We start from the raw sequence: 23325 nt of genomic DNA, 5'->3' as shown, positions 1-23325 counted from the left end.
TTGGTTATCCTCTAGGCAGTAGCAAAAATTGATGAATCTCAGGCAACAGAACAGTTCAATAAGGTTGGCGTTTTAAGTAGATCACTATTGGCATAGTGAAGAATGCGTGAGTGGAGCAAGACTAGAGGCAATAAGTAGGATGTTGTCAGAGTAATTAAGGGGGTGAGGGACCGGGCTAAGACAGAAGTAATGGGGAGAGAGGGAGACAGATTTGAGTGATGCATCATAGGTGAAACTGGAAGGCTTAGTGCAATAGCAGAGAAAAGGAGTCAGAGATGACTCCCAGGTTTGGAGAAAGAAGAAGGAACACATTTGGGGAGGAAGAGAATGAGTTCCATTTTGGATATATTGAGTTTGGGCTGTTTATGAGACATGCAGGCAAAGGTGGTCATTAAGCAGTTGTATATGAATCAGGAATCTGGAGCTCTGGAGAGAGATTGGGTTGCCAGTTGCAGATTTGAGAGATTTCAGTGAGTTGGGGGTGGCTGAGATCTTGGGAATGGGGGAGATAACCCACGAAGGAATAGAGAGAGGAGAGAAAGGATGGAAATATGGGGACCGAGGAAATACTGATGCTTGCATAAGGCTGGTGGTGAAGCAGAGCAATAGGTCTTATTTCCTAAATCAGCTTGCAGAGAGTTCGGTTCTAAGAGTATTAATCACAAAATCCGATTCTCTTCCTTCACATCCAGAATCTAGGCCAGGAGCCCTCTTGGAATAAAGAACTCATTTCTAATGTAGTGGGCAGAATTTTAAGATGGCCTCTGATGTACAAGCCCTATAAAACCCCCAGAGTTTGTGAATATGATGGGATAGTCACTCCCATGATTAGGTTATATTATATGGACAGCTGATTTAATAGAATTAAACATTCAGTTCATCAGTCACTTGAACCACATTTCAAGCACTCAACAGCCACAAGTAGTTAGTGACTACCATTTTGGACAGCGCAGGTACAGAACATTTCCATTGTTGTAGAAAGTTTTATAAGAGAGCACTGGGTCTCAATCCATGGAACTGTAGGAAACATCTGGGAAGTGGTTCTCAATTCTGGCTATAGATGCTGCCTGAATTCTTTGTTCCTCTTCATAACTAAAACTGTTCATTAACAGTTTTCTATAATCACTGTATCCATTTCTTCATCAACCATTCACTCTTTTGCCCACGTCCATCTGGTTTCCATTACCACCACCCCAACCAAAAGCGAATGGGATGTTTATTGAATGAACTGGATTTTATCATTCAACAGATAATAACTCTTTCTTCCTTCTAGAAACACCTTTTCTCTTTGCTTCAGGGACACTGCACTCTCCTGTCGAAGAACAGGAAAACACCGTACCCTCCTGTTCTTCATTGTACCACCTTAGTTTCTTCTTCCCAGATGTCCTTCGTTACATCTTTCTTTTCTATCAGTCAGGGATTCTCAACCTTGAACACACATTCGAATCACTGGGGAGCTTTTAAAGTTTCTGAAGACCAGGCTAGATCAATTAAATCAGAAATCTCTCCAAGTAGAACCCAAAGATCAGTAATGTTTAAAGCTCTAAAGGTGATTCTATTGTGCAGCCAAGGTAGTGAATTACTGTTCTTAATGTTGGGGATATTCTAGGGTCTTACCATGATTCCTCTTCTTCAGCTATATTATTTCCCTAGGTCAATGGTTCTCAGTCCTGGCTCCACTTTAGAATCATCCTGGGAGGGCGCCTGGGTGGCTCAGTTGGTTAGAATCATCCTGGGAGCTTTTAAAAGCCATCATTGCCGGGGAGTTCCCTAAGATGGATCAATTCTAAATTCCTGGGGGTGATTTCTAAGATCTCCTGGGGCTGGAGGAAGGCTTTATTTATTTATTTATTTTATTTATTTCTTTAAAGATTTTATTTATTTATTTGATAGAGAGAGACAAAGCGAGAGCAGGAACACAAGCAGGGGGAGTGGGAGAGGGAGAAGCAGGCTTCCTGTTGAGCAGGGAGCCCGATGTGGGGCTCCATCCCAGGACCCCGGGATCATGATCTGAGCCAAAGGCAGATGCTTAATAACTGAGCCACCCAGGTGCCCCTGGAGTAAGACTTCAGAGGTCCTAAGCCCTGAAAAGATTTGAGTTTTCCACCCTGCCCATATAAATCAAAATAACAATATTAAGTCTTAAAATATATATAGGGGGAATGTACAGCCTTCTAATTTTGCCTAAGGTGTTTACTTCCATATCTTAAAAAATATTATATATAAAAGTTCCCCCCCCCAAATTTTGGTACCTCTACTTTGCTGGCACCTTAAATACATGTTTAGCCTGCCTTAGGAAGTCCAGCCCCAAATCTCATCCCAAGGTCACCTCCTTGGGGAGACTTCTCTTATCCATCCTTTTTTCAATTTTCAAATAAAATTTATTTGATAGAGAGAGAGAGAGAGAGAGCACAAGCAGGGGGAGTGGCAGAGGGAGAGGGAGAAGCAGGCTCCCTGCTGAGCAGGGAGTCTGATATAGGGCTGGATCCCAGGACCCTGGGATTATGACCTGAGCTGAAGGCAGCCCCTAAACCGACTGAGCCACCCAGGTGCCCTTTATCCATCCTTTCTAAAGTGGCACTCCTAACATCCTGAGATCCCCATCTATTATATCATCCCATTACAAACATTTCATAAAAAGTGTTGAAATTTGTAATTTTTAGATTTTTCGTTTACTTGTTCATTGTATGTCTCCTCCATGAAGGTAGGGTCTTGTCTTTTTTGCTTGCTGCTATCTTTTGTGTCCTCATGTAGCACAATGCCTGGTACAAAATAAGTGTTCAAATAAATATTTCCAGAATGAATGAATGCACACTGATGTATAGCAAATAGTAGTGAGTAGATGAATCCCAAGGCAGATAGGCCACCTTGGGTTGTTACCGTGTAAAAGACCGTCTTCACGGGGTGGGAAGGGAGAAGTGAGTTCATGAAGGGAGGTCCTTGTTTCCAGCAACCTGGTCAAGGCTTAGAGCATCAGATGCATGCCATAATGTTGATGGATGCCAGCTAGTATTTATTTTTAGGGTGTAATTTCTCTGTGTCACCTCCAAATTTTCAGTAAAATTTCTTAAACTCAACAGCTATGTGTTTTGTTCTTTGGGGAATGGAGGAAGGACTATGTGTTCGTGTTTGGGGTCAAAACAGGCCGTAGAGATGCTTAAAAGAGAGCTAAGAGTGTTTGAAGACAGACAGCAACTAGAATGAATTTGTATTATCTGCGAGCATCTCCCTAGAGTTGTCAGCATTATGGTTATTTGGATAGTAGACGAAAGGGTGATTATGGTTATTTGGATAGTAGACCTCAGGTGATTTGAGGTCACTCTGGTTACATAATTAATAAATTATTTGGTAATTCTGTGTTTAGTGTCTGTCCCATGAGACTGTAGTCTCCCTCCGGACAGTGATTCTAACTTGTTTACTCCTGGTCACTGGGTGCCTGGCTGGATGGGTGCTCAGTAAATGTTGGTTTTGCAGATGAATGGTTCTGGATATTTTTGTGTTTCTGGGTCAAAAGTCAGAAGGGTCTGCTGACATGTGATGAGGAGGACTGGAAGAAAGCCCAGGCTCTGAGAATGAGGACCAGGTAAAAGCTGGGGGTGGAGGGATGTTCTCTACGGACTGGTTTGTTGGGAGGATTCAGATCCAAACTCAGGCCCCAGGGTGGCTGGAGGCATAACAGGACACTCTTGATACCTAGTCAGTGGACTTAGAGAAACAAGTATTCTGAGCCCCCGTTGAGTTGTGGGAAGGGGTTTCTTAATGTCTTAGGGTTGATGCTCATTGGCCCAGGGTTGGGATGGGCCTAAAATAACCACTGGGACACATTATCTTAGGCGGCACAAGGACAGGTGGGGACTGACAGACCTTTGGCTGCACATGTTCCCTGATTCTCTGAGAGTGACAAAGAACCCTTAGACATGTTGAGGAGCTCTTGTGTCCTAAGACCCTCTCCATTTGTGGCCTCCTCTCCCCTGGCCCCACTTGATCCCTTCTATCACCTCTGCAGTTTCTAAAAGCTGGGTCTTGTATGCTTTGAGTGCCTAGGTCCATGGCCTGACCACAGAAGTATTTCAGTTCCCCAAACCAAAAATACTGCCATTTTGATTCCTGGCCTTTCTGTCCCCAGGGACCAGCCATGGTGGATGGAATAGGAAGCCTAACCATGGGAGCCTGTTGATCAGTGGATTGAATTTCGTCATGAATTTTCCCAGGTTCCAGTTCTTAGGAGAAAAAATATTGATTTTTCTGGATGATTTTCTCTGTATGTTGTCTTGACAGAGAGTTATGCAGTAATATTCATGGCATCATATTTTTCAACACTTTTTGTTAGGTTTTCCCTTGCCCCATGGATCCATATTAATAAATCAATATTTTTTTTTCAGTTCCAAACACCACAGTTTATTACACAGAAAGTAATGACTCTCAATATGAAAATGAGGGCATTGAAGGAATCCACTGTGACAATATCTCATTTATGGACAAAAGTGACTTCAAAGGGAGTCTCTGGAAAATGTCCAGCAAGAGGGTTGGACAGGGACCGCATTTCACAATGCGGTGCCATGTGACTGAAGTCAGCACAGGGGGAGGGAGAAACAAAGGAGTAAAATTTCCAAGCTACTTCTAATTAAGAACAATTTAACTTGTTCCAATTGCTAAGCGGGCATATTTAAAATGTAAATAAAATAAGTAAAAAGCGGTGTACCTTGGAAGACTAAGGAAATTACGAAGGATGTTAATTTTTGAAATTATCATGTTAAGAAAACATGATGGAATCAGGCAGATAATTGAAAAGTTTCTTGCTAATTGTCAACATGTCTTCATCCCCAAATGGTCTAAGAGGACACGGACGGCTAAGTATTTTGTTCTAGACAAACATCTTTACAAAACGTGCTGTAACGTCCCCACAGAGGCCCCTCAACTGCACTCACGTCCCCCAGAGCCAGACCGCCGGGGCTCCGGGGCTGCACAGACGCTCGGGGCCCCGGGCAGCAGCCGCCACTGCCTGGAACTAGCGGTCCCTTCTGGTCACTTGACATCCATGGCTGGTCTGCTCTGTAGGCTCTCATGAGCGGGACGCGCCACCAAGGAGTCCGGTCTAGTCAACTTGAGCCTTCTGCCAGTTTTACCGCAAAACACACTCTCAAATTCCTTTTTAAGAGAATCTCCATGTCTTTCCTGAATGTACTTCAGGAACGCAGTGGTCCACTGCAGGGTGGTCGCCTTCTCCGTCTCCGCATTGCAGAACGGGACTAAAAGATTCAACTCATCGCAGCAAATGCGGATTCTGCACCTTCTCTCTCTTTCCATGCGGTTGTGCCTCTCCCTACGCTGCGACCTTCCTCCCCGGGGCCCGCTCTGGGTCTGCTCCCCGAGGTTTGCCGGCGAGGACTCCGCGGGCGGCCAAGCGCCCTGTGGGGACGTCGAGCCTTCGCCCACGTTCTGAATCTCTCCAAGGGCTCTTCGTTCTACATTTGTGTCCAGCTGACGTAGTCTACTCCGATTCCTCTTATGTATGGCTTGCTTACATAGCGCTTCTTCTACTTTAATTTGGCCAAACTTGCTCAGGCAAAGCTTTGTTTCTACTGCCCCAAGTCTGTTTAGTGGATTCAATTTCCTGCTGGTAACAGAAAGAGAATGCTCTAGGCAATCCAGTGTCCTGATGCTTGGCAGCTTCGAGTATAGAACAGGGGTTACCGGACCCCTGCGTCTGTGAGAGGCTCGAACCCCCCGCAGCCCAGCAAGCATCGGCCGTGAACAGAGGGCATGTAAACTGTAAAGCGCTGGCGGCGCTGCGGTTTTATTTTTCACCAATGTCGTGCATTTGTTTTGTTGCTGATGTAGAGGGACGTTCATGAATTCGGAAGGACGTCGGATAAGAGCTACGAAATTGTTGAGCGCCACGCCGGGCTCTGGGGTCTCGGGGCCGCGCGGGGCGGGCGGCGGCCCGGCGGGGACGCTGTTGAAGCGGTCCTCCAGGCGGACGCGCACGGCCCACTTGGCCCGCGCCTCGGGCGCGCCCTCCGCGTTCTCCTTGCCGCCGCCGTCGGGCGCCTTGGGCCGCGGCGCGCGGGGACAGGGGCCGTGGGCGCCCGGCGTCCTCTCGGCGGGGGCGATGGCAGGGGCGCCCGCCTCGCTCAGCAGCATCATGCGCAGCCCCTGGAAGTCGACGTGGCCCAGGCAGGGCGCTGCGCCCGCGAAGCCGCCGTCGGCTAGCGCGGGCGGGCACAGCACCGGGTACACGGGCGCCGCGCCCCCCGCCGCCGCCGCCGCCGCCGCCTCCATGTGCGAGTAGAGGATGTGCTGCAGCTGCGTATACTCCACCTCCGTCATCTCCACCAGGCTCAGGTCGGTGGTCGTGAAGCTCAGCCCCGCCTCGCCCGGCGCCGCGTCCGCGCCCTCGGGGCCCGCCGGCCCGCCCGCCTGCGGCGGCTCCCGCGGCCCGGGGCCCGACGTGCCAGAGCCCATGGCGGGGCGCGCGCGGCGGGGCCGGCGGGCACCGGGCCGGCGCGGCCTCGCCCGGCGACGTCGGGGGCGGGAAACCGCTGCTAAATCCGTATTTGTTTATTGAGCACGGACTATGTGCAGACACTGGGCTGTACACTCATCAGGGGATAAAAAGAGTGGCTAAGGGTAGTTCCTGTTCTCCAGGAATTTACAATCTCGGTTTGGGGACAAATCAGAAAATAGCTAAAAGTTGAATAACCATAAATATGTAAATTTGACATAGAAGGGATTTATAAACAGAACAGAACTGACTGGTACTTGAATTGTATAAGGTCTGCTGCTGGAATTTGGGAAAAATTTATAGAGAATAGCAGAGAAGTCATCACTGATCCAGGAACCTGATCTGAGTCTTGGATTTAGAATTTATCCAAGTACACAAGAGGTGGAGGCATCAGTGTAGACGGACAGAACTGGATGAATTGAGCCTAAGTGTGGTCAAGGGAACGGAATAGCTGGATCAGAGCACTGTGTGAAGTGGGGCTGTGTGTGATAAGGTCAAATGTGCAGCTTTTTAAGCAGGACCCTGAGAGCCTCGCTGTGGACTTGGGATTTTAATCTGGAGATGATGGAAAGCGTACAGGTCAAAGTGCATACCAAATCCAACTCAACAAATGAAGCACTAGGCCAATGCTAACAGGATGAAATGTACCTTGGAAGAAGTGCAAAGGCATGCATGTGCATCTGTGTGTGTATATTTGTGTGTATGTGTATACACCTCTTAAGAAGAGCACAAATTCGAGATGGAGGACAGCCTGTTTTAATAGTATTTCACTTGAAACAGATAGAGGTGTTAATGTTATCTATAAGCTTAATATAGGTCCTTGGTTTGACCTGGCTGGGAAAAGCCTCTTGTACTTCAGGCTTCAGCAGCCGGAGTAGAGTCTCCAGAACCAAAGTTGTACTGGCATGCTATTTTCTCTCCCCAAGTCCTTGAAGAGGACTACTTTGATAAGAGGGCCAATATTCATAGAGGAGCTTCCTGAATTCTCTCCTGTGGGAGAATCTTATTCTCATGTGCTATTTCCCTTCAGGTTTCTCTAGGACTCAGAGCCAACTTGACTCTCTCAGATCCTGCACATCTTCATGCAGTTTACTGAGCCGCCTGAGGTGACACATTCAGACCTTGTCTGGGAGAAAAAGTATCGATGTACAACCAACTGAGCAAGCATTTGTCTGGGATGAAACGATGTTCTGAGACGTGGAACTTCTAGAGCTAAAACAAGGAGAATCCTGGAAAACTACAATGGTTGGTCACCCTACAACATACCAGAACCTTCTTGAAGATTCACCCCCACACCCGGTGGTTTTCTCTTAGAAACTGGAGCAACATGCCTGTCTCATAGATATTTATCCTCTAGGTACAAGTTGCAGAGATCTCATGTTCTATGTTTCTAAGATTTTCCAAGGGGGCAAGCTTGTGATGCTTTAGGTTTTGCAAATCTGAAATATTCACCAAGGCCATTTTTCCTATCCGTTTCCTTGAGGTGTTCTAGTCTACAAAATGTCCCATGTGACTTTTCCTTTTTGTGAAGAACAGATTCCCTTAATCTTGGGAGGACCAGATATTGAAATGGAAAGAGTATGGATTTTTGAAAGCTTAAAGATCTTCTGGTGGATTCTGGTTTTACCATATACTCATTGTGGTAGACAGTGCTATGTGTTCACGAGGTTCTACTGCATTATCCTCTTCTGGGCACATAGGAAGACCACTTAGGTGCTCTCTGAACAGTTCTGGCCAATAGGTTGTAAGTCGAATGACTGTGTCACTTTATAGCTGAAGCATGGAATATGAGAGAGCTTCTCCATGCTCCTCTATCCTTGCTGTCATGACCATGAGGGCCACGTGTCCTTCCTTGGTGTGGCTACAAGATGGCAGAAGTCACTGAGTGACTGCACAACAGAGGATTTTTCCCCTTACCATTGTCTCCCATTTTACTTTGTGCGAGCAACAAATGAATGTTTGTTGTGTTAAAGCTGCTGAGATTTTGTGGTTGGTTTATTACCACAGCATAACCTGACTAAAACACTAGTTCTGTGTCTTCCTCCCCTTGGGTTACCCCAATAAAAAATACCATGGATTGGGTGGCTTAAGCAACAGACATTTATTTCTCATGGTTCTAGGGGGCTAGAAGGCCAAGATCAATGTGCTGGTGAGAGCTGGCTTCCTGGCTTCAGACAGGTGGCTCCTTGTTCTCTCTGAAGGCAGAGCCCTGGTGCCTTCCTCTTCTTTTAAGGGCACTAATCCCATTATGAGGATTTCACCCGCATGACCTCATCTAAACCTAATTACCTTCCCTTTCTTAAGAAATATTGCTTCTTTTTTTTTTTTTTTAAAGATTTTATTTATTTATTTGAGACAGAGAGAATGAGAGACAGAGAGCATGAGAGGGAGGAGGGTCAGAGGGAGAAGCAGACTCCCTGCCGAGCAGGGAGCCTGATGCGGGACTCGATCCCGGGACTCCAGGATCATGACCCGAGCCGAAGGCAGTCGCTCAACCAACTGAGCCACCCAGGCGCCCCAAGAAATATTGCTTCTTAAGAAACATTGGTATTGGGGCGCCTGGGTGGCTCAGTTGGTTAAGCAACTGCCTTCAGTTCAGGTCATGATCCTGGAGTCCCTGGATCGAGTCCCGCATCGGGCTCCCTGCTCGGCAGGGAGTCTGCCTCTCCCTCTGACCCTCCTCCCTCTCATGCTCTCTGTCTCTCATTCTCTCTCTCTCAAATAAATAAATAAAATCTTTAAAAAAAAAAAAAAAGAAAGAAACATTGGTATCCCCCAATACCATCACACTGGGGTTAGGATTTCAACATATGAACCTGGGGGGGATATATTCAGTCCCTAACACCTTATAAGCTTGTCAAGCTTCCTGATAATGTTGAGGCTATAAAAAAGGGAAATAATATCTCCTTCAAAGACCATCTTATAGGGCTGTTAGATGCTGTAGATGTGGTGTTCAGAATGGTTCCTCATGCATACCAAGAGCAGAAAAATATTTTGTTCCCTTCTGTTCTTTTAGGAAAATACACAGGTATTTCTTTCTGGAGTAATACTTAACCAAAAGGGTAAATACAACCTCTCATGTCCAGGGAAGCATACACAGAGTCCCCAGGTGATGCAGGTAGGCCCATCTCTGTACTTTTGTTTGGCTCTTGGTCTTTCACCTGGAGTGGTCTTTGATCAAGGGACCCATGCCCAGAACATGCCACCATGATGTCAGACATTGGACACCAGGACTCCCCTCTGTTCACTTTTTTTTTTTTTAAGATTTTATTTATTTATTTGTCAGAGAGCACAAGCAGGGGGAGTGGCAGGCAGAGCAGGCAGAGGGAGAAGCAGGCTCCCTGCTGAGCAAGGAGCCCGGGACTCCATCCCAGGACCCTGGGATCATGACCTGAGCCAAAGGCAGGTCACGACTGAGCCACCCAGGTGTCCCCCCACTGTTCAATTCTAAGCATCATATTTTAGGAAAATTGTTGACAGGTGGGGCAATTTCTAGAGGAAGGGGAGCAGGTTAGGAAAAGCCTGGAATCCATGGGGATGGGTGAACAACCTACTACAAGTAAGGTTGTCAGATTTAGCAAATAAAAATATGAGAAGCCCAGTAAAATTAGAATTTCAGATAAATAGTGGATCCCATTTTAGTATACAAGTTGCGTCATGCAATCTTTGGGGTCTCCTTATACTAACAAGGTATCCCTTGTTTATCTGAGATTCACATTGAACTGGGATCCCTGTAATTTATCTCGTAGTGCTAGCTACAAGGATTGTTGAGGACAGTGCACCCACATCAGATAGAGATGCAACATCATACTTAGGAACACAAATGTGTATTTATACTTGGCTACCGGCAGCTGCTGGGTATGCAGATTTCTGAGTGAGCAAAGGGGAAGTTCAGAATTAGGTGTGTTATTCTGGGGGAACTGCATGCGAGAGGCAAATTTGGGTGAGGGTGGGAATTTTGGTTATCCTAGCTTCCTCCTTCCCCTCAAAATAATAGATAGATGAGAACTGACTCTTTCTTTTGATTTGCCCTAAGACCTACAAGCAGGAACATAAGGTACTGATAGTTACTTAGTACTTTTTCTGCCCTCCCTCTCTTTTGGTCTGTCCTTCCTTACACAGTTATTAGTACATACATTTACTGAGGAACTATGCTAAGGGCTTTCTTGACAGAAGAAATCTAATAGCCCCAAGAAACAATATTTCTTTCTTTTTTAGAAGATTTTATTTATTTATTTGACAGAGCGAGAGAGCAGGAGAGCACTAGCAGTGGAACAGGCAGAAGGAGAGGGAGAAGAAGGCCCCTTGCCAAGCAGGGAGCCCGATGTGGGGCTCGATTCCAAGACCCTGGGATCATGACCTGAGCCGCAGGCAGTCGCTTAACCAACTGAGCGACCCAGGTGCCCCGGAAGCAATATTTCTTTTCTTTTTTTTTTTTTTTAAAGATTTTATTTATTTATTTGACAGAGAGAGACATAGCGAGAGCAGGAACACAAGCAGGGGGAATGGGAGAGGGAGAAGCAGGCTTCCCGCCGAGCAGGGAGCCCGATGCGGGGCTCGATCCCAGGACCCTGGGATCATGACCTGAGCCGAAGGCAGACGCCCAACGACTGAGCCACCCAGGCGCCCAGCAATATTTCTTAAGAAGGGGAACTATCAGGGCGCCTGGGTGGCTCCGTTGGTTAAGAGACTGCCTTCGGCTCAGGTCATGATCCCCGGGTCCTGGGATCGAGCCCCACATCGGGCTCCCTGCTCCGCGGGGAGCCTGCTTCTCCCTCTCCCACTCCCCCTGCTTGTGTTCCCTCTCACTGTGTCTCTCTCTCTCTGTCAAATAAATAAAATAAAATCTTAAAAAAAAAAAAAGAAGGGGAAACTATCTTACAAAATCAACAATGATTTAGACAACTTTAAGTGAACTCCCGGGCAGTCTGTGGGTATAGTGGAAGGGGTTCAGGGCACAGGAGGGAGCAAAGAGAGGATGGATTAATAACTTGTAGAGGAACAAAAATTATCATCCTTACCCCAGCACTTTTAAGTTTATGTTTACTGATTATTCTAGTAAAATATGCTCCTTATGGAAGACGATGGCATGCAGAGGAATAGAAAGAGACAGGAAATGTTAGTGTGTTGGATATTTTCTCCCTGTCTTGTCTCTGAGTATTAGTTTTCTTTACAGTGAAGTAGATTTTATGTGCATTTATTTTCTAATTCCCCCCACCCCCTCACTTAACAGTATCCCATAAACATGTCCCTCCTTATTGGTATTAAATCTCTGGGCACCTGGGTGGCTCAGATGGTTAAGCGTCTGCCTTCGGCTCAGGTCATGATCTCAGGGTCCTGGGATCGAGTCCCGCATCAGGCTCCCTGCTCCTTGGGAGCCTGCTTCTCGCTCTGCCTCTCTCTCTCATGAATAAATAAATAAAATCTTTAAAAAAAAAAAAAAGAATATTAAATCTCTTACCAATATTTTAGGTCAGTTTTGACTCATGTTTTCAGGGGAAGGAATGATATTGGATAAAGACTCATCACCCTCGTCTGCTAGGATATGGACCAGATATATATATATATATATTTTTAAGATTTTATTTATTTGAGAGAGAGAGAATGAATGAGAGAGAGCGTGCACATGAGAGAGGGGAGGGTCAGAGAGAGAAGCAGACTCCCTGCTCAGCAGGGAGCCCAATGCGGGACTCGATCTCAGGACTCCAGGATCATGACCTGAGCCGAAGGCAGTTGCTTAACCAACTGAACCACCCAGGCGTCCCTGGACCAGATACTGATCGGTGTAAGCAAGTCCCCAGGAAAAGTAGGTGCCTTTTATCTAGAGCCCTCAGACTTGGCGGGCAAGTTAAGAACAAGACTTCTGTCCAGATTCACTCAGACTCCTATCTTTATCAGGTGCTGGACTCTGGTTTCACTAAATCTTGATGGCCATAAAATAATAAGTGTGTTTTGCTTATGCCCGTTCCTCTGCCCTCTGTCCTCTGTTTGTAAACACCCCCCAACCCCCTACCCTCTGTCCTTCGCTTCAGGGAGTGCTGGAAGCATCGCCCTGCTCTTGGGAGCTTAGCTTTGTTGGCCCCCAGAGTGTCCCCTCATCCCTTCTGGTCCAAGTCATGGCTCCTGAGGAGTTTGCAGCCCCTAAGGAATAGAGTGGAATGCACAAAGCATTCTCGGGTTGGGACGTGGAGCCTCCACGGATGGCTCACTTGCCCGGTAAGTGAGCTATGGAATATCTGGATGGGAGTGATATTTGTGTTTTGATAAGAACAACTGCAGGTTCTGCTGATCATAGTTCTTGACACCTGCATGTGATATACACATAGATACAGACACCCCTTATGGGGGACACGCCTAGCTGGGCCAGAAGTTTGCGTTGTTTCCTTTAAATCCTTACAAGGATCCATGAGGTGGATGGCTAGTATCTCCATTGGAGGCAAGTAGCTTTGGTTGTCCAAAGGCACGCAGCTGGTGGGTATAGAACCAAGACCTTCACCTTCACCACTCTCACTCTGAGGTCCAGGCTTTAACTGCTGTCCATCTCAGAGAACAGAACATTCTGGAGCTGGAGGGGGCTTCAGAGGAGATTCAAAAACCTTGAATGTCCCAGCTGCTCTGTAAGCCAGTTAAATTTTTGAGTGGGGCCTGGCTTAAGTCATACGATTTTGTAAGTTCTGCAAGTAATTCTGAGAGGCAGCCTGGATTAAGAACCAGTAAAATCCAACACCTTTATTTATAAATGATGAAAATGCGACCCAGCGAGGGGCTTGCCCTAGTTTATACTTTTATTGAGTAGCAGAGCTGGAGCTAGGTCTAGGATTTCCAAGGCGTTCAAGTCCATACACGGACCCTATGTGGCCACAAGCACTGCACAGAGGTGCTGATTAAAAACCTTGAGGTGGGGTTGATTCCAGACATGAAGCCAGATACACCCATGCTCCCTTCCCCCACAAACCACAAGGTGCTCATTTCCCCAGACTCCGTCAACAAACGCCAATTTGAACATTTAGGTATTTAGTTTGTCGTTCTACTGGCCCTTTCAGGGATCATATTTAGAGTTATAAGGTCCTGTTTGGCAGCCCTCTGCTAGCTCGGGTAGCAAATCTGGTGCAAATGCCCGTGTCCCTCGCAGCCATTCCTCCGTGTCTTCCCCATGCCTCTGGCCTGCCATGTGGATGCATGGTGCCACCTTCAGGCATATCTCTCTCTCCTCTCAGGCTGGGCCATGGCCACATGGCCCAGTTTCACAGGGCATCTCTGGGACCAAAGGTCTCAGAGGTTGCACTTAGGTCTTGAGAATTGAATTTCCCGAGGGCGGAGAGAGAGGTGGTCGGGAGTGGAGGAGGGTGCATGATCATGAGCTGGCTTGTCTGCTGGAGGAAGGTCAGGAATCTGGGAGGGCAGTTAGAAATGCCAGCATATTCTTCCCTCTTCTCTGGGAAGCCAGCCAACAATGGGCCAACCATGGGCCAGTGTTCTCCTCCAGCAAGCTGCAGGCTACGCTGGGGGGCACCCCTCAGGAGGGGGGGTGGGGCATTTGGGGGTGTACCGTGGGAAGGAGAACAGAAGGAGCTGAGGCTCCTGAGGTGACCGGGGAGCCTGACCTCGGGAGGGGATTCCCCCTTCCTGTGGTGAGGTGGAAGTTTGTGTCATCTTGTCATAGATGCTTTGTTTCATCTTGCTATGTCACTGTGATGTTTGTCCGGCTGCCTTCTCTTTCCATTCCTTATAAGGTGTTCACGTCCTCAGTCAGAGCAGCTCCCTGTCAGCATGGTGGGGGAAGCCCTGCTGGTAGGTGCCTGAGCCTCTGAGGTGGGGGATTTGGAGGCCAGCCCCTTCCCCATCTCTGCCCACACAAGAGAGGCTGTCAATTTGGGAAAAACAAACAAGAAGGCACATAATGGTGTCTGTTCTGGGTGTTCCTACAGCATCATTGTCTCCCCAGGAGTCCCCAGCTGACATCAGTCCTCCAGGAGTTGGAACAAGAGCCCAAAGAGGCCTTTACAGGGATTGGGCCTTGATTAGGTTTGGGGACCATGAAGTTCAGAGTCTGGTAGATTCTGGTCAAAGATTAACGAAAGGAAGGAAAGGGACTTGAGGCAACATTAGAATCTAAGTGATGGTTAAACATATGAGTGCTGGAGCAAACTGGTTTGGGTTCAAATGACCCCTAACTGGATCCAAGTTACCAAAAATGTGCCTCATTTTCTTCAACTGCAAAGTAAGGATAATTAAATGTCTATACCCCCAGAGATGTAGTGAGTATTGATTGAGTTAATACATATAAAGGGTTTAGAACGGGTCGGGGGGGAGAGAGAAGGGCACGGAATGGAGTCACCCCAGGACAGGCAGGCCAGTCTCCTGTTCGTCCGAGGCTGGGTTCCCGTCTGTGCTCAGTAACACAACAGACTCACTTTTCCCCTCTGGTTTTCGGAGAGGAGCACGGAAGAGGGCCCGGTGTCTGGGCTGTTGAGCTGTTGTGCAGGTATGGAGGGCCACGCCAGCTTGAGTCAGGTGGCGAATCCCCAGGGATGTTCCTGGAGCCTACCCTGTCCCACAGACGAGGACTCAGACGTGACTCACCGTATGCAGGTGGTGCCTGGGCCTGAGTCACCTGGTGCCCCTTCCTCTAACACCTGCGATTCAGCGTGCGCAGGCTGGACCTGGCTCTCTCATCCTCCTTAAACTCTTCTCTCCGTTCCTTTCTCCTTCCTTCCTTTCCTTGTTCTTTATCCCTTGATCTCCCATTGAGCAGATCTTGGCTGATCTCCCCGACAGATGGATAATGGAGACGGGAGCTTCTTAGGCCACCCCCACACCCTGTCAGACATTGCCAGGAATGACTGAGAAGCACACAGCATGCTGCCTACCATGCATGGTGACATTGCTGTAATCTGAGGGTAGGTGCCTCCAAAAGACCCCTCTCTCTGCCGCTGACTGCTGCAGGAATTTTCACTCTCAGCTGTCCGTTCTGGTGACTGGACTCCCAGACTGTTCCCTCTGAGAATGCAAGTATACCCACAGTGCATGGGGACTCCTGAAACTATAGCCATATGATATCATTACATGAAGAGTGAGCACCTACTATGTGCCAGGCACTGTTCTCAGCACTGGGAAAACAGTAGTGAACAAAATGGACAAAAATCTCTACCTTCTTGGGCATTACATTCTGGTGGGACGAGTCAGAAAATAAACATGATAAATAGATATATAGTTGGTTTAAAGGTGGTAAGTATTGCAAACAACAACAAAAAAGACCCAGTCTACCCATAAGATAGGGTAGGTGGAGTTGGGAGTGGGATGGGGCAAGCTAGTTGGTTGTCATTTTAAAGGGTGGTCAGAGTCATTGAGAAAGTAGCATTTGAATAAAGACTTGAAAGAGGTAAGACAGTTAGCCTTGAAGACGCCCAGGGGAACCATGTTCCAGGCCGAGAGAGCACCTGGGGCCAGAAGCAGCCTGGTGATTTGGAGGCGATGCACCTGGGGTGAAGGGAGGGAGGGGCTGAGACAGAGAAGTAATGGGGGTGTTTGGGTCATGCAGGGCCTCACAGACTCTCTCTGAGGGCTTTGGCTTTGACCCTGACCCTAACGGGGAGCTAGTGCAGGGTTCTGAACGGGGGAGTGGCGTGACCTGTTTTGTGGGGTCTAATGCAGACCAGTTGGAGGCTATTGCGGAAGTCCGGGGAAGAGAGGCTCAAGCCAAGATGGTGGAAGCTGCCTTTGGAAGGGGAAATAACATCGTAGCACGAGGTGGGTGCAAGAGAAACCACAGTCAGGGAAAACCTGACTAGCCGCTTCCCTGAGCGCACGTTCTGATGAGCCAGGTCTGGGTGGTGGTGGTGGTGGTGCTGAGGCTGAGGGCTCCAGAATGGGATGCTGGGAAGCAGGGCACGAGAGAAGAGTACACCGAGGGAGCCTGGGGCACCGTAGTGACGCCCCCACCTGCCCTTTAGCCCTGGCCAGGTCCTAACCCAACCTGTGGCTCTGTTTTAGGCTCCTTATCTCTGAACAAATTAGGTTCTGTAGTTCAAAGCCAGTGCCTGGGGCCCTGCCATCCCCGGGTGGCGGGTGTGTGTGTGTGTGTGTGTGTGTGTGTGTGTCTAGATTGACCTCCCCCTCTGGGGAGTGCTCAGTGTCCCTGAGGAGGGAGGCTGACTGGGCTCCCCTTGGGGTCTGCAGAAAGGATGGCCTGGACTGGGCCCAGAGAGTGTGGGGGGCCCAAACAGAGCAATTGCCACTTTCCTCTGTGAAGCCAAACCCCTGCTGGGACCTGCCCCAGCCTGTGAAGTCTGAGACACTGAAGGCTTATTTACCTGGGCTCCTGGCCTCCTAAGAGAGGAGAAGGAGGGGGATTTGAAGGGCTCCAGCGACTCAGTGTGTGGCCCACCACACGCCCGCCCTGCCTGGTCTGAGGATCTGGGCTTGTCACACGGGCTCCTGCTGGTTAACTATTAATGAGTTCTTTGTCACATCCTCTTTCCTGGTGGTGGGCCAAGGAGGGGTTAGTTCCAGGAGGGTGAACACTTCCTGGAAGCCTTGAGTTCAGGGAGCTGGAGAAGTGGAGAGAAACAGACCAGGCAGGTGGGCTCAAAACCCCGGGATGGGGCTGGGGGGTGGGCAGCAGTGATCTTTCTCTGGAGGATGTGATAGGGGTCTCTCTGGGGTCTTGTTGCAGCGGCTGGCCCATGAAGGGAAGCTGCTCGTACTGACTTCAGCCAGATTTCACTGGAATTCTTACAGGGGTCTAGACACTAACATTTAGTGGAGTATCTGTTATGTGTGTAAACAACTTAATGCCCGTTTGCTAATTACAGTACTTCCCCTGCCCATCTCAACTTATTGGACTGAATGAGAACCGAAGGGTTAGAAATGCCCAGTTTAATCCACAAAATCCTACATTTTCCCCTTAAGGTTTCTCAAACCAATTTCTTGGACTTAACCCTCAAACTGTAGAGAACTTTCGGCTTGGGGGCCACTGACAGCCTGGACTGGGTAGGTAAGAGTCGCCTTTAAATAGAAACTTCAAGGGGCTGTGTTCCAAAACAATGCCACGCAGGCTCTTCTGCAACTGCAGGGCCAACATACGCACTGGCTGACCTTCCACCTCTCTCTGAAAGCCCCCTGACCCCAAGCTGGGGGCCGAGCGTCCTCTGAGACCAGCCTCTCGGTCTAGGCCTGGTTACTGCCGTGTCCAGGGGCCCTCAGGCAGGAGGGCACCAAGAGTCCCACACAGGAAGCTGGGTCCTGAGGCCTGGGGCGGGGTGGGTGGGTGGGGGGCGGGCCGAGGAAGTTGGTTTAGTTATGCGTCAGGTCAGGTCTGTTTTCTGGCCCTCCAGGCTGGCATTCTTGCCCGGGGAGGGAGGGGCTGGGAGACCAGCCCTTAGGAAGCTGGGGGCATGACTCACAGGTAGTTACCTGTCCTAGGGCTCCCTGCCAACCTGCAGAGGGATCTGGAGGGGAGGCATTTAGAGGTTATTCCTGTTTATTCCTCTTAAGCTCTCCTTGGGTGAGTTGGGCTTTGACCCCCTTCCTGATGAACCTAAAGCTCCTGCAAATTCCCCCCCAAGCAGGGATTTTCCACTTTTTAAGTTTTCCCTTGGCAGGGGTCTGGTGGTTTCCAGGGTCCTGGATGTTTGGGTCTATTCACCTTGTAGCCCAGTGACAGGTCTGGGCAATAACAGCCTACACACGAGCCCTGATCTTTGTGTTCTCTGCTTGGTCTTCTGTCCAGGGCCGCCCAGGACACAAGACGAAGCTGACTCCTGTGGGCCTTGGGGAAGTGCCAAATGCAGTGCCTATCACAATGAGTGCCCTTCTCTGCCTCCTGGGAGTCACTGACAGCCGCCTGGGGCTTTCTGTTTGCAGTGGCTCCCTTCACCACCATCCCGCCCCTGCCTGCCCCCACGGGCACCCATAGGCAGCCGGGACCGATGAGCTTTCTGTGAGGCCTCTGAGACCGACCCACCTGCCCAGTCCTGTCCTGGGGGGTGGGGGTGGGGGTGCAGTGACGGCAGATGGGCGTGCCAGCCGCCGGATTCCTGAGAACCGCCCTGCAGTGGGCGACGCCCAGCTGGGGAGTCTCCAGAGGTAAGGCCCTTCTTTAAAAACTGGGAGCCAGGAGAGGAGACCCCACATTCAAGGGGTGCTGTTAGAGGCCATCTAGAGAGAGAAGAGTGCAGTACGGAGCAAGGTACGTTACCTGCCTTCCCCTGCCCGGTGGGGGCCAGGCGCGGGAGCAGGGCTGTCTGTGTCTCTGGGTGTCTGGGGCCTGGCTGCAGGGCCTGATTCATTCCTCCTTCAGGGAGGTCACCTGCAAAGGCTAGGTCAAATGTCTGCCATTGTTTGGGTTGCTTTTTCACATCGGAGAAGTGTCTCAGTGACTTAGAAGAAAGCAGCTTCAGATCCGGGCTGAGCACAAAGAGAAGTGGAAAGTGTGGGCTGGCCCAGCTAGAGCTCTTCCAAGGGCCACTCCGATGCCTGGTTGTGGGGGATTCCAGCCTGGGGGCAGGAGGGCAGAAAGAGCACCGAATGGACACCAAAAAGTGGGTCTCCCTCTTGGGCCATGATTAGCTGTGCAACCTCAGGCCACCTGTCCCTTCCTGGGGCCCCTGACTCTTCTGGGAGAGGATTGGAAGGCATGATTTCTAGGTATTAGGATGTGGACTGTAAAGACACCAGGAGGGGCCCCAGCTCCCTCTCTGCTCCTGCCTTGCCACCCCCACCCCCCTGCCCTCTTTCCACCCTAGCCAGAGGACCTTGGGGCTGTCTTTGGAGCAGACACGCATCCAAACCAAGGCAGAGCTGGGCACTGCATGAGCAGGGGTGGGGCATGCCTCTGCAGGCTAGGCTTGCCGGCCGGCCTCCTGGAGGGACGCAAGTATCCAGCGTCAGCCTCCGGAATCCGGGCTCTGCGGCTGTCCTCCTGCACAGCCCTGAGCCATAATGGGAGCCATTTTGAGATGCTTCCAGTTCAGATGAAATCCTCACTCACTTTTTCTTTTTTTTTAAGATTTTATTTATTTATTTGAGAGAGAGAGAAAGAGAGGGGGGAGGGTCAGAGGGAGAAACAGACTCCCTGCCGAGCAGGGAGCCTGATGCGGGACTCGATCCCGGGACTCCAGGATCATGACCTGAGCCGAAGGCAGTCGCTTAACCAACTGAGCCACCCAGGCACCCCTCGCTCACTTTTTTTTTTTTTTTTGGTGGGATTTTTTTTTTTTTTTTAAGATTTTATTTATTTATTCATGACAGACAGAGAGAGAGAGAGAGAGAGAGAGGCAGAGGGAGAAACAGGCTCCCGAGGAGCAGGGAGCCCGATGCGGGACTCGATCCCAGGACCCTGAGATCATGACCTGAGCCGAAGGCAGACGCTTAACCATCTGAGCCACCCAGGCGCCCCCTCGCTCACTTTTTAAATGCTGCAGGCTCGCCTTTCTCCCCATCATATCCTGTCCCAGCTACCTGCTTAGCTCAGAGTTGTGGTCACCACAGCCTCACCCTCAGGGAGGCCCGGGTGGTACTGGAGACCATGCCAGTGGCAGAGAGACCGCGCTTCTAGGCCCTCAGCCACTTGGACCCACTCACCTTTTGGCCTGCAGGCTGGGCCAAGCCCTGAGAAAGGCCAGTTCTGTTTCTTGGGGGCAGCAACAAGGCCTTGGACATCTCGATAGCACCTCTCCTGCAAAGGACCCAGCCCTTTTCTGCTCCCTATATTGTCCTTACGACTATGTGGGCCGGGGAGGGCCAACCCTCTTTCCCTTCCATCTCAGAGGGGGAAGATGAAGTCTCGGGGGGTGGGGGGCACAGTGTGAGTCACACGCCAGTGGGGACAGGGGTCCAGGGCTCTGGCATTTTCCAAACTTTTGGCTACAGAAGTACCTGCTGCGTACAAGTATCCTAGGTTGGAGGAGACCCTACGTAAAGGGGGCTAGTGTGCCTTAGGGTTTGTATTGTTTTATCCAAGCTGCTCTGCTCTGTCCCAGGTGAGGTCCTCTGAGGGGCTTCCCCCAGTGGCTGAAGATGAGGCCGCTCCTCCTCCTGTGCTTTGGTAAGTGTCCCCTTCCCATCCCTCCAGGCCCTGTTCTATAGCAGGGAGGGGACAGCCATGGGTAGGAGGACTGTGAACCAAAGTGTGAGCATCATCCGTCACTCTGTCATCCTTCAGTTTAGAACACTTGTCTCCTGGGGCCCCAGTGGGGTTTCCCTGCTCCTTTGGGCCTTTGGGAAAGACGATTCTCTGCCTCTCTTGAGAGGCTCCCAAGTGTCTTCTTATTCCTACCTGAGCGTGGCTCGTGGTTCCCCAAGTGGCCTGCACAGCTAATTGCCCAGCCTTTCACTATCTTGCTGGTTCCGGAGCCATCACGGCTGGGTTTTACAGTGGACTGTAGCCGGGCACTCACAAAGTGTGGCTGGGTCCACCTTGCAGAGAAAGGAGCAGAAAGAATGGCGGCATCTCCCAGCTTTGCACAGATGGTGAGCAGCGAGCCCTGCTCCGGATGCTGACCGAGGCCAGGCTGCAAGTGAAGGGATTGAGGAGTGTGTCCCAGTGGCTGAGCGTGTGCCTGCAACTTGATCCTAAAAGCCACATATGGAGGCCACATTTCAGGATCATCCAGGGTTTCTCCTCCTTTCCTTTTTAAATTACAGGTTACAGAACATGAAATCAGCTTTTTTTACCTGATAGCATCAGGAGTCCAGTCCTTACCGCCACCACCAAGTGGGAGCAGGCGTGAGGGAAAGGGGCTAGGCTTGCTGATTTATGCTTCCCTGGGGGAATACTGGGGTGGCCTGGTGGGGCCCTCCTCTCTCTAGGCTATTCCCCAACACCCCTGTGATTTCAGTCTGCCCCGGCCTCCTGTGTGCCCAGCAAGCCTGCTCCCGTGGGGCCTGCTATCCCCCTGTCGGGGACCTGCTCATCGGGAGGACCCGGTTTCTCCGAGCTTCGTCCACCTGCGGACTGACCAAGCCTGAGACCTACTGCACCCAGTATGGTGAGGTAGGTCCGACCACCATGGCCTCCAGGACTGGAGGAAACAAGGTGGAGTGGGGTGGGTGAGCCTGCCCTTTGTTCACACAATGCCTAGAGTGTATTTGGGCTAGCCACCACTGCATGCACTGTGGGGAGTGCAAGAAAAGCCTAAGGCCAGATCTCTACCTCTAAAGGATTTTCTCCTTCACTGGGTGAGAGAAAACGTCTTCAGGATTAGCTGAATGGCTCTCTTCTCCCTTCTGCTTGATAAAGCTGGAGTCTTTCCTCAATCCTCGGGTCTGGGTAGGACAGTTTTTCAAGTCTTGGGAATGATCAGATGAATGTTGATCTTTTAGATCGGAGAGTGTACGTGTCATCTGTGGTGGGCGACGTCAAGGCTGATGGAGCATGGGTGGTGGGATGTGTGCACTGGGTTGTGTTCTTGCCATGGGATGAACTGAGTGGTGCCATGGTAACTCTTTGCCACCATCTCTTTGGCCAGTGTTGGGAAATGAGTATAGACAGAGCTAGCGGGAGAATATTTGATTGTAGGCTGGAGTTGACCTTCTATGTTTTACCATTGCCATGTATGAAGAGCCAACTTACTTACCTCTCAGCCTTGTGGGTCCCCTCAGGCAAGTGGTAAACACCCCATCTGCTGTTAGAGGACATGAATCAGCAAGATAGACAAAGAAGCGATGAGGCCAGCGAGGGGGTTCAGCGACTTAGCTGATACGTAATGAACGCGAGCTGAACAATCTAGAAACCCAAACACTTTGATGTATGTCAGTTAACATTCCCCATTTAGGCAACTGAGTTCTTCAAAGAGCTGTTGTGATTTGTCTTCTACACGCCTCTGGACCTTTTTTGGAGGAACGTTGGCTTCTTTTCTTTTCTCTTCAACAAGGTGGGGGTCATTCTTGGTGCCTTGTGTTTGCCAAAGTTGAAACCACTTAGTGTTTCCTTGTTTTCCGACTGCATGTCTCATTTGGCCATTTTTTCTGCCCTGAAACCAAAGGTCTGGACAAAGGAATGTGTGAGGGAGGAGTTTTCCCTGAGTCTTCTAGTCTTTTCAGAGAAAGAGAGAAAGAAATACAGAGAGAAGGGGCGTGAGAGAGATTGATTGCCGTGAAGGAGACTTGGGTCCTCCGTGGTGTCGTCTTTCCAGACTGTTCTTGTCATTGGGACGATGGAGGTAGCATCTGATACTACCTCTGGGCCCTGCTGCCCTTCTAGTCTCCAGGGATCTTTTGGCTACTTTTAATGGCAGATGGTACTGAGTAGTGGCTTTGGAGATGCTGAGCAGAGATGACTGTGGTTTCTGCATCTCACCCAGTTGGATGTGAGGAAGCCGCTTTGACAGTGTTGAGTAAGATGGCCGGCATAAGGCCAGGACTCCCTGTGGGCCCAGATTACTCCACAAGCGTCAGGGGACCTGGCAGTATTGAGCTTTCTAGGCAACGGAATGGTTTTTGCTGCTCCCTTTCCACATGCCCTCAAAATCGGGGGCCACTGAGCCATGTCTAAAAATTTGGGGGAGACTTCTGCTGACTTCCTTCCTCGAGCTGACCTGCCTTTTGGGAGGGGAAGCAAGGAGAAATACAGAGCCCCTGTGCTGGGTTGTCCCCTCAGCCCCAGCCCTGTCTACACAGCCTCTGTCCCTGAAGCCTTGGACTTTTGGCTTCACCTTGGCCTGCCCTCTGCCTCTCTCAGATGCTGCAGGCTGCCCACGTCCCTTCCCTGCTCTTAAGCAGCCCCCTGAGAACAAAACGGTGCTTGCAAAAGAGGAGTCTAGACTTTTGCAACCCTGGGGATGGATAAATCTCAGCTATTTTGCTGCTGTGAAAGTTGA

At 49.9% G+C, this 23325-nt stretch overlaps 2 protein-coding genes across 20 annotated transcripts in view; one reads left to right on the top strand and one right to left on the bottom strand.

The window, feature by feature from the left end:
- Positions 1–23325, top strand: part of LAMB3 (laminin subunit beta 3) — a 66493-nt gene that overhangs the window by 8712 nt on the left and 34456 nt on the right. For 11 of the 19 annotated variants that reach the window (XM_064594115.1, XM_064594107.1, XM_064594108.1 and 8 more), the window contains 7 exons: positions 7536–7862; positions 12538–12721; positions 15261–15405; positions 16160–16255; positions 17417–17501; positions 18237–20552; positions 21346–21500. In XM_064594115.1, coding sequence (XP_064450185.1) covers positions 20525–20552; positions 21346–21500 — 183 coding nt within the window. In that variant the 5' untranslated portion in view covers positions 7536–7862; positions 12538–12721; positions 15261–15405; ... (1 more) ...; positions 17417–17501; positions 18237–20524. Of the gene's footprint in view, positions 1–6208; positions 6346–7535; positions 7863–12537; positions 12722–15260; positions 15406–16159; positions 16256–17416; positions 17502–18236; positions 20553–21345; positions 21501–23325 lie in introns of those variants that run through there. The other 8 variants (XM_064594103.1, XM_064594100.1, XM_064594099.1 and 5 more) reach the window with 8 other exon arrangements.
- On the bottom strand, positions 4946–6490 carry LOC123845680 (transcription factor-like 5 protein). The gene is given in 3 exon segments (XM_045876389.3): positions 4946–5550; positions 5552–5787; positions 5790–6490. Coding segments are annotated over 3 exon segments (1437 nt in total). The 5' UTR covers positions 6466–6490; the 3' UTR covers positions 4946–5025.

Source organism: Mirounga angustirostris, unplaced genomic scaffold (genome assembly GCF_029215605.1).
Source record: "Mirounga angustirostris isolate CCGP_5_RB_7025 unplaced genomic scaffold, mMirAng1.0.hap1 SCAF_6, whole genome shotgun sequence".
In the NCBI taxonomy this organism is placed as follows: Eukaryota; Metazoa; Chordata; class Mammalia; order Carnivora; family Phocidae; genus Mirounga; species Mirounga angustirostris.
The sequence above is the reverse complement of the archived record's forward strand: the minus strand, read 5'-3'. Positions and strand labels throughout refer to the sequence as shown.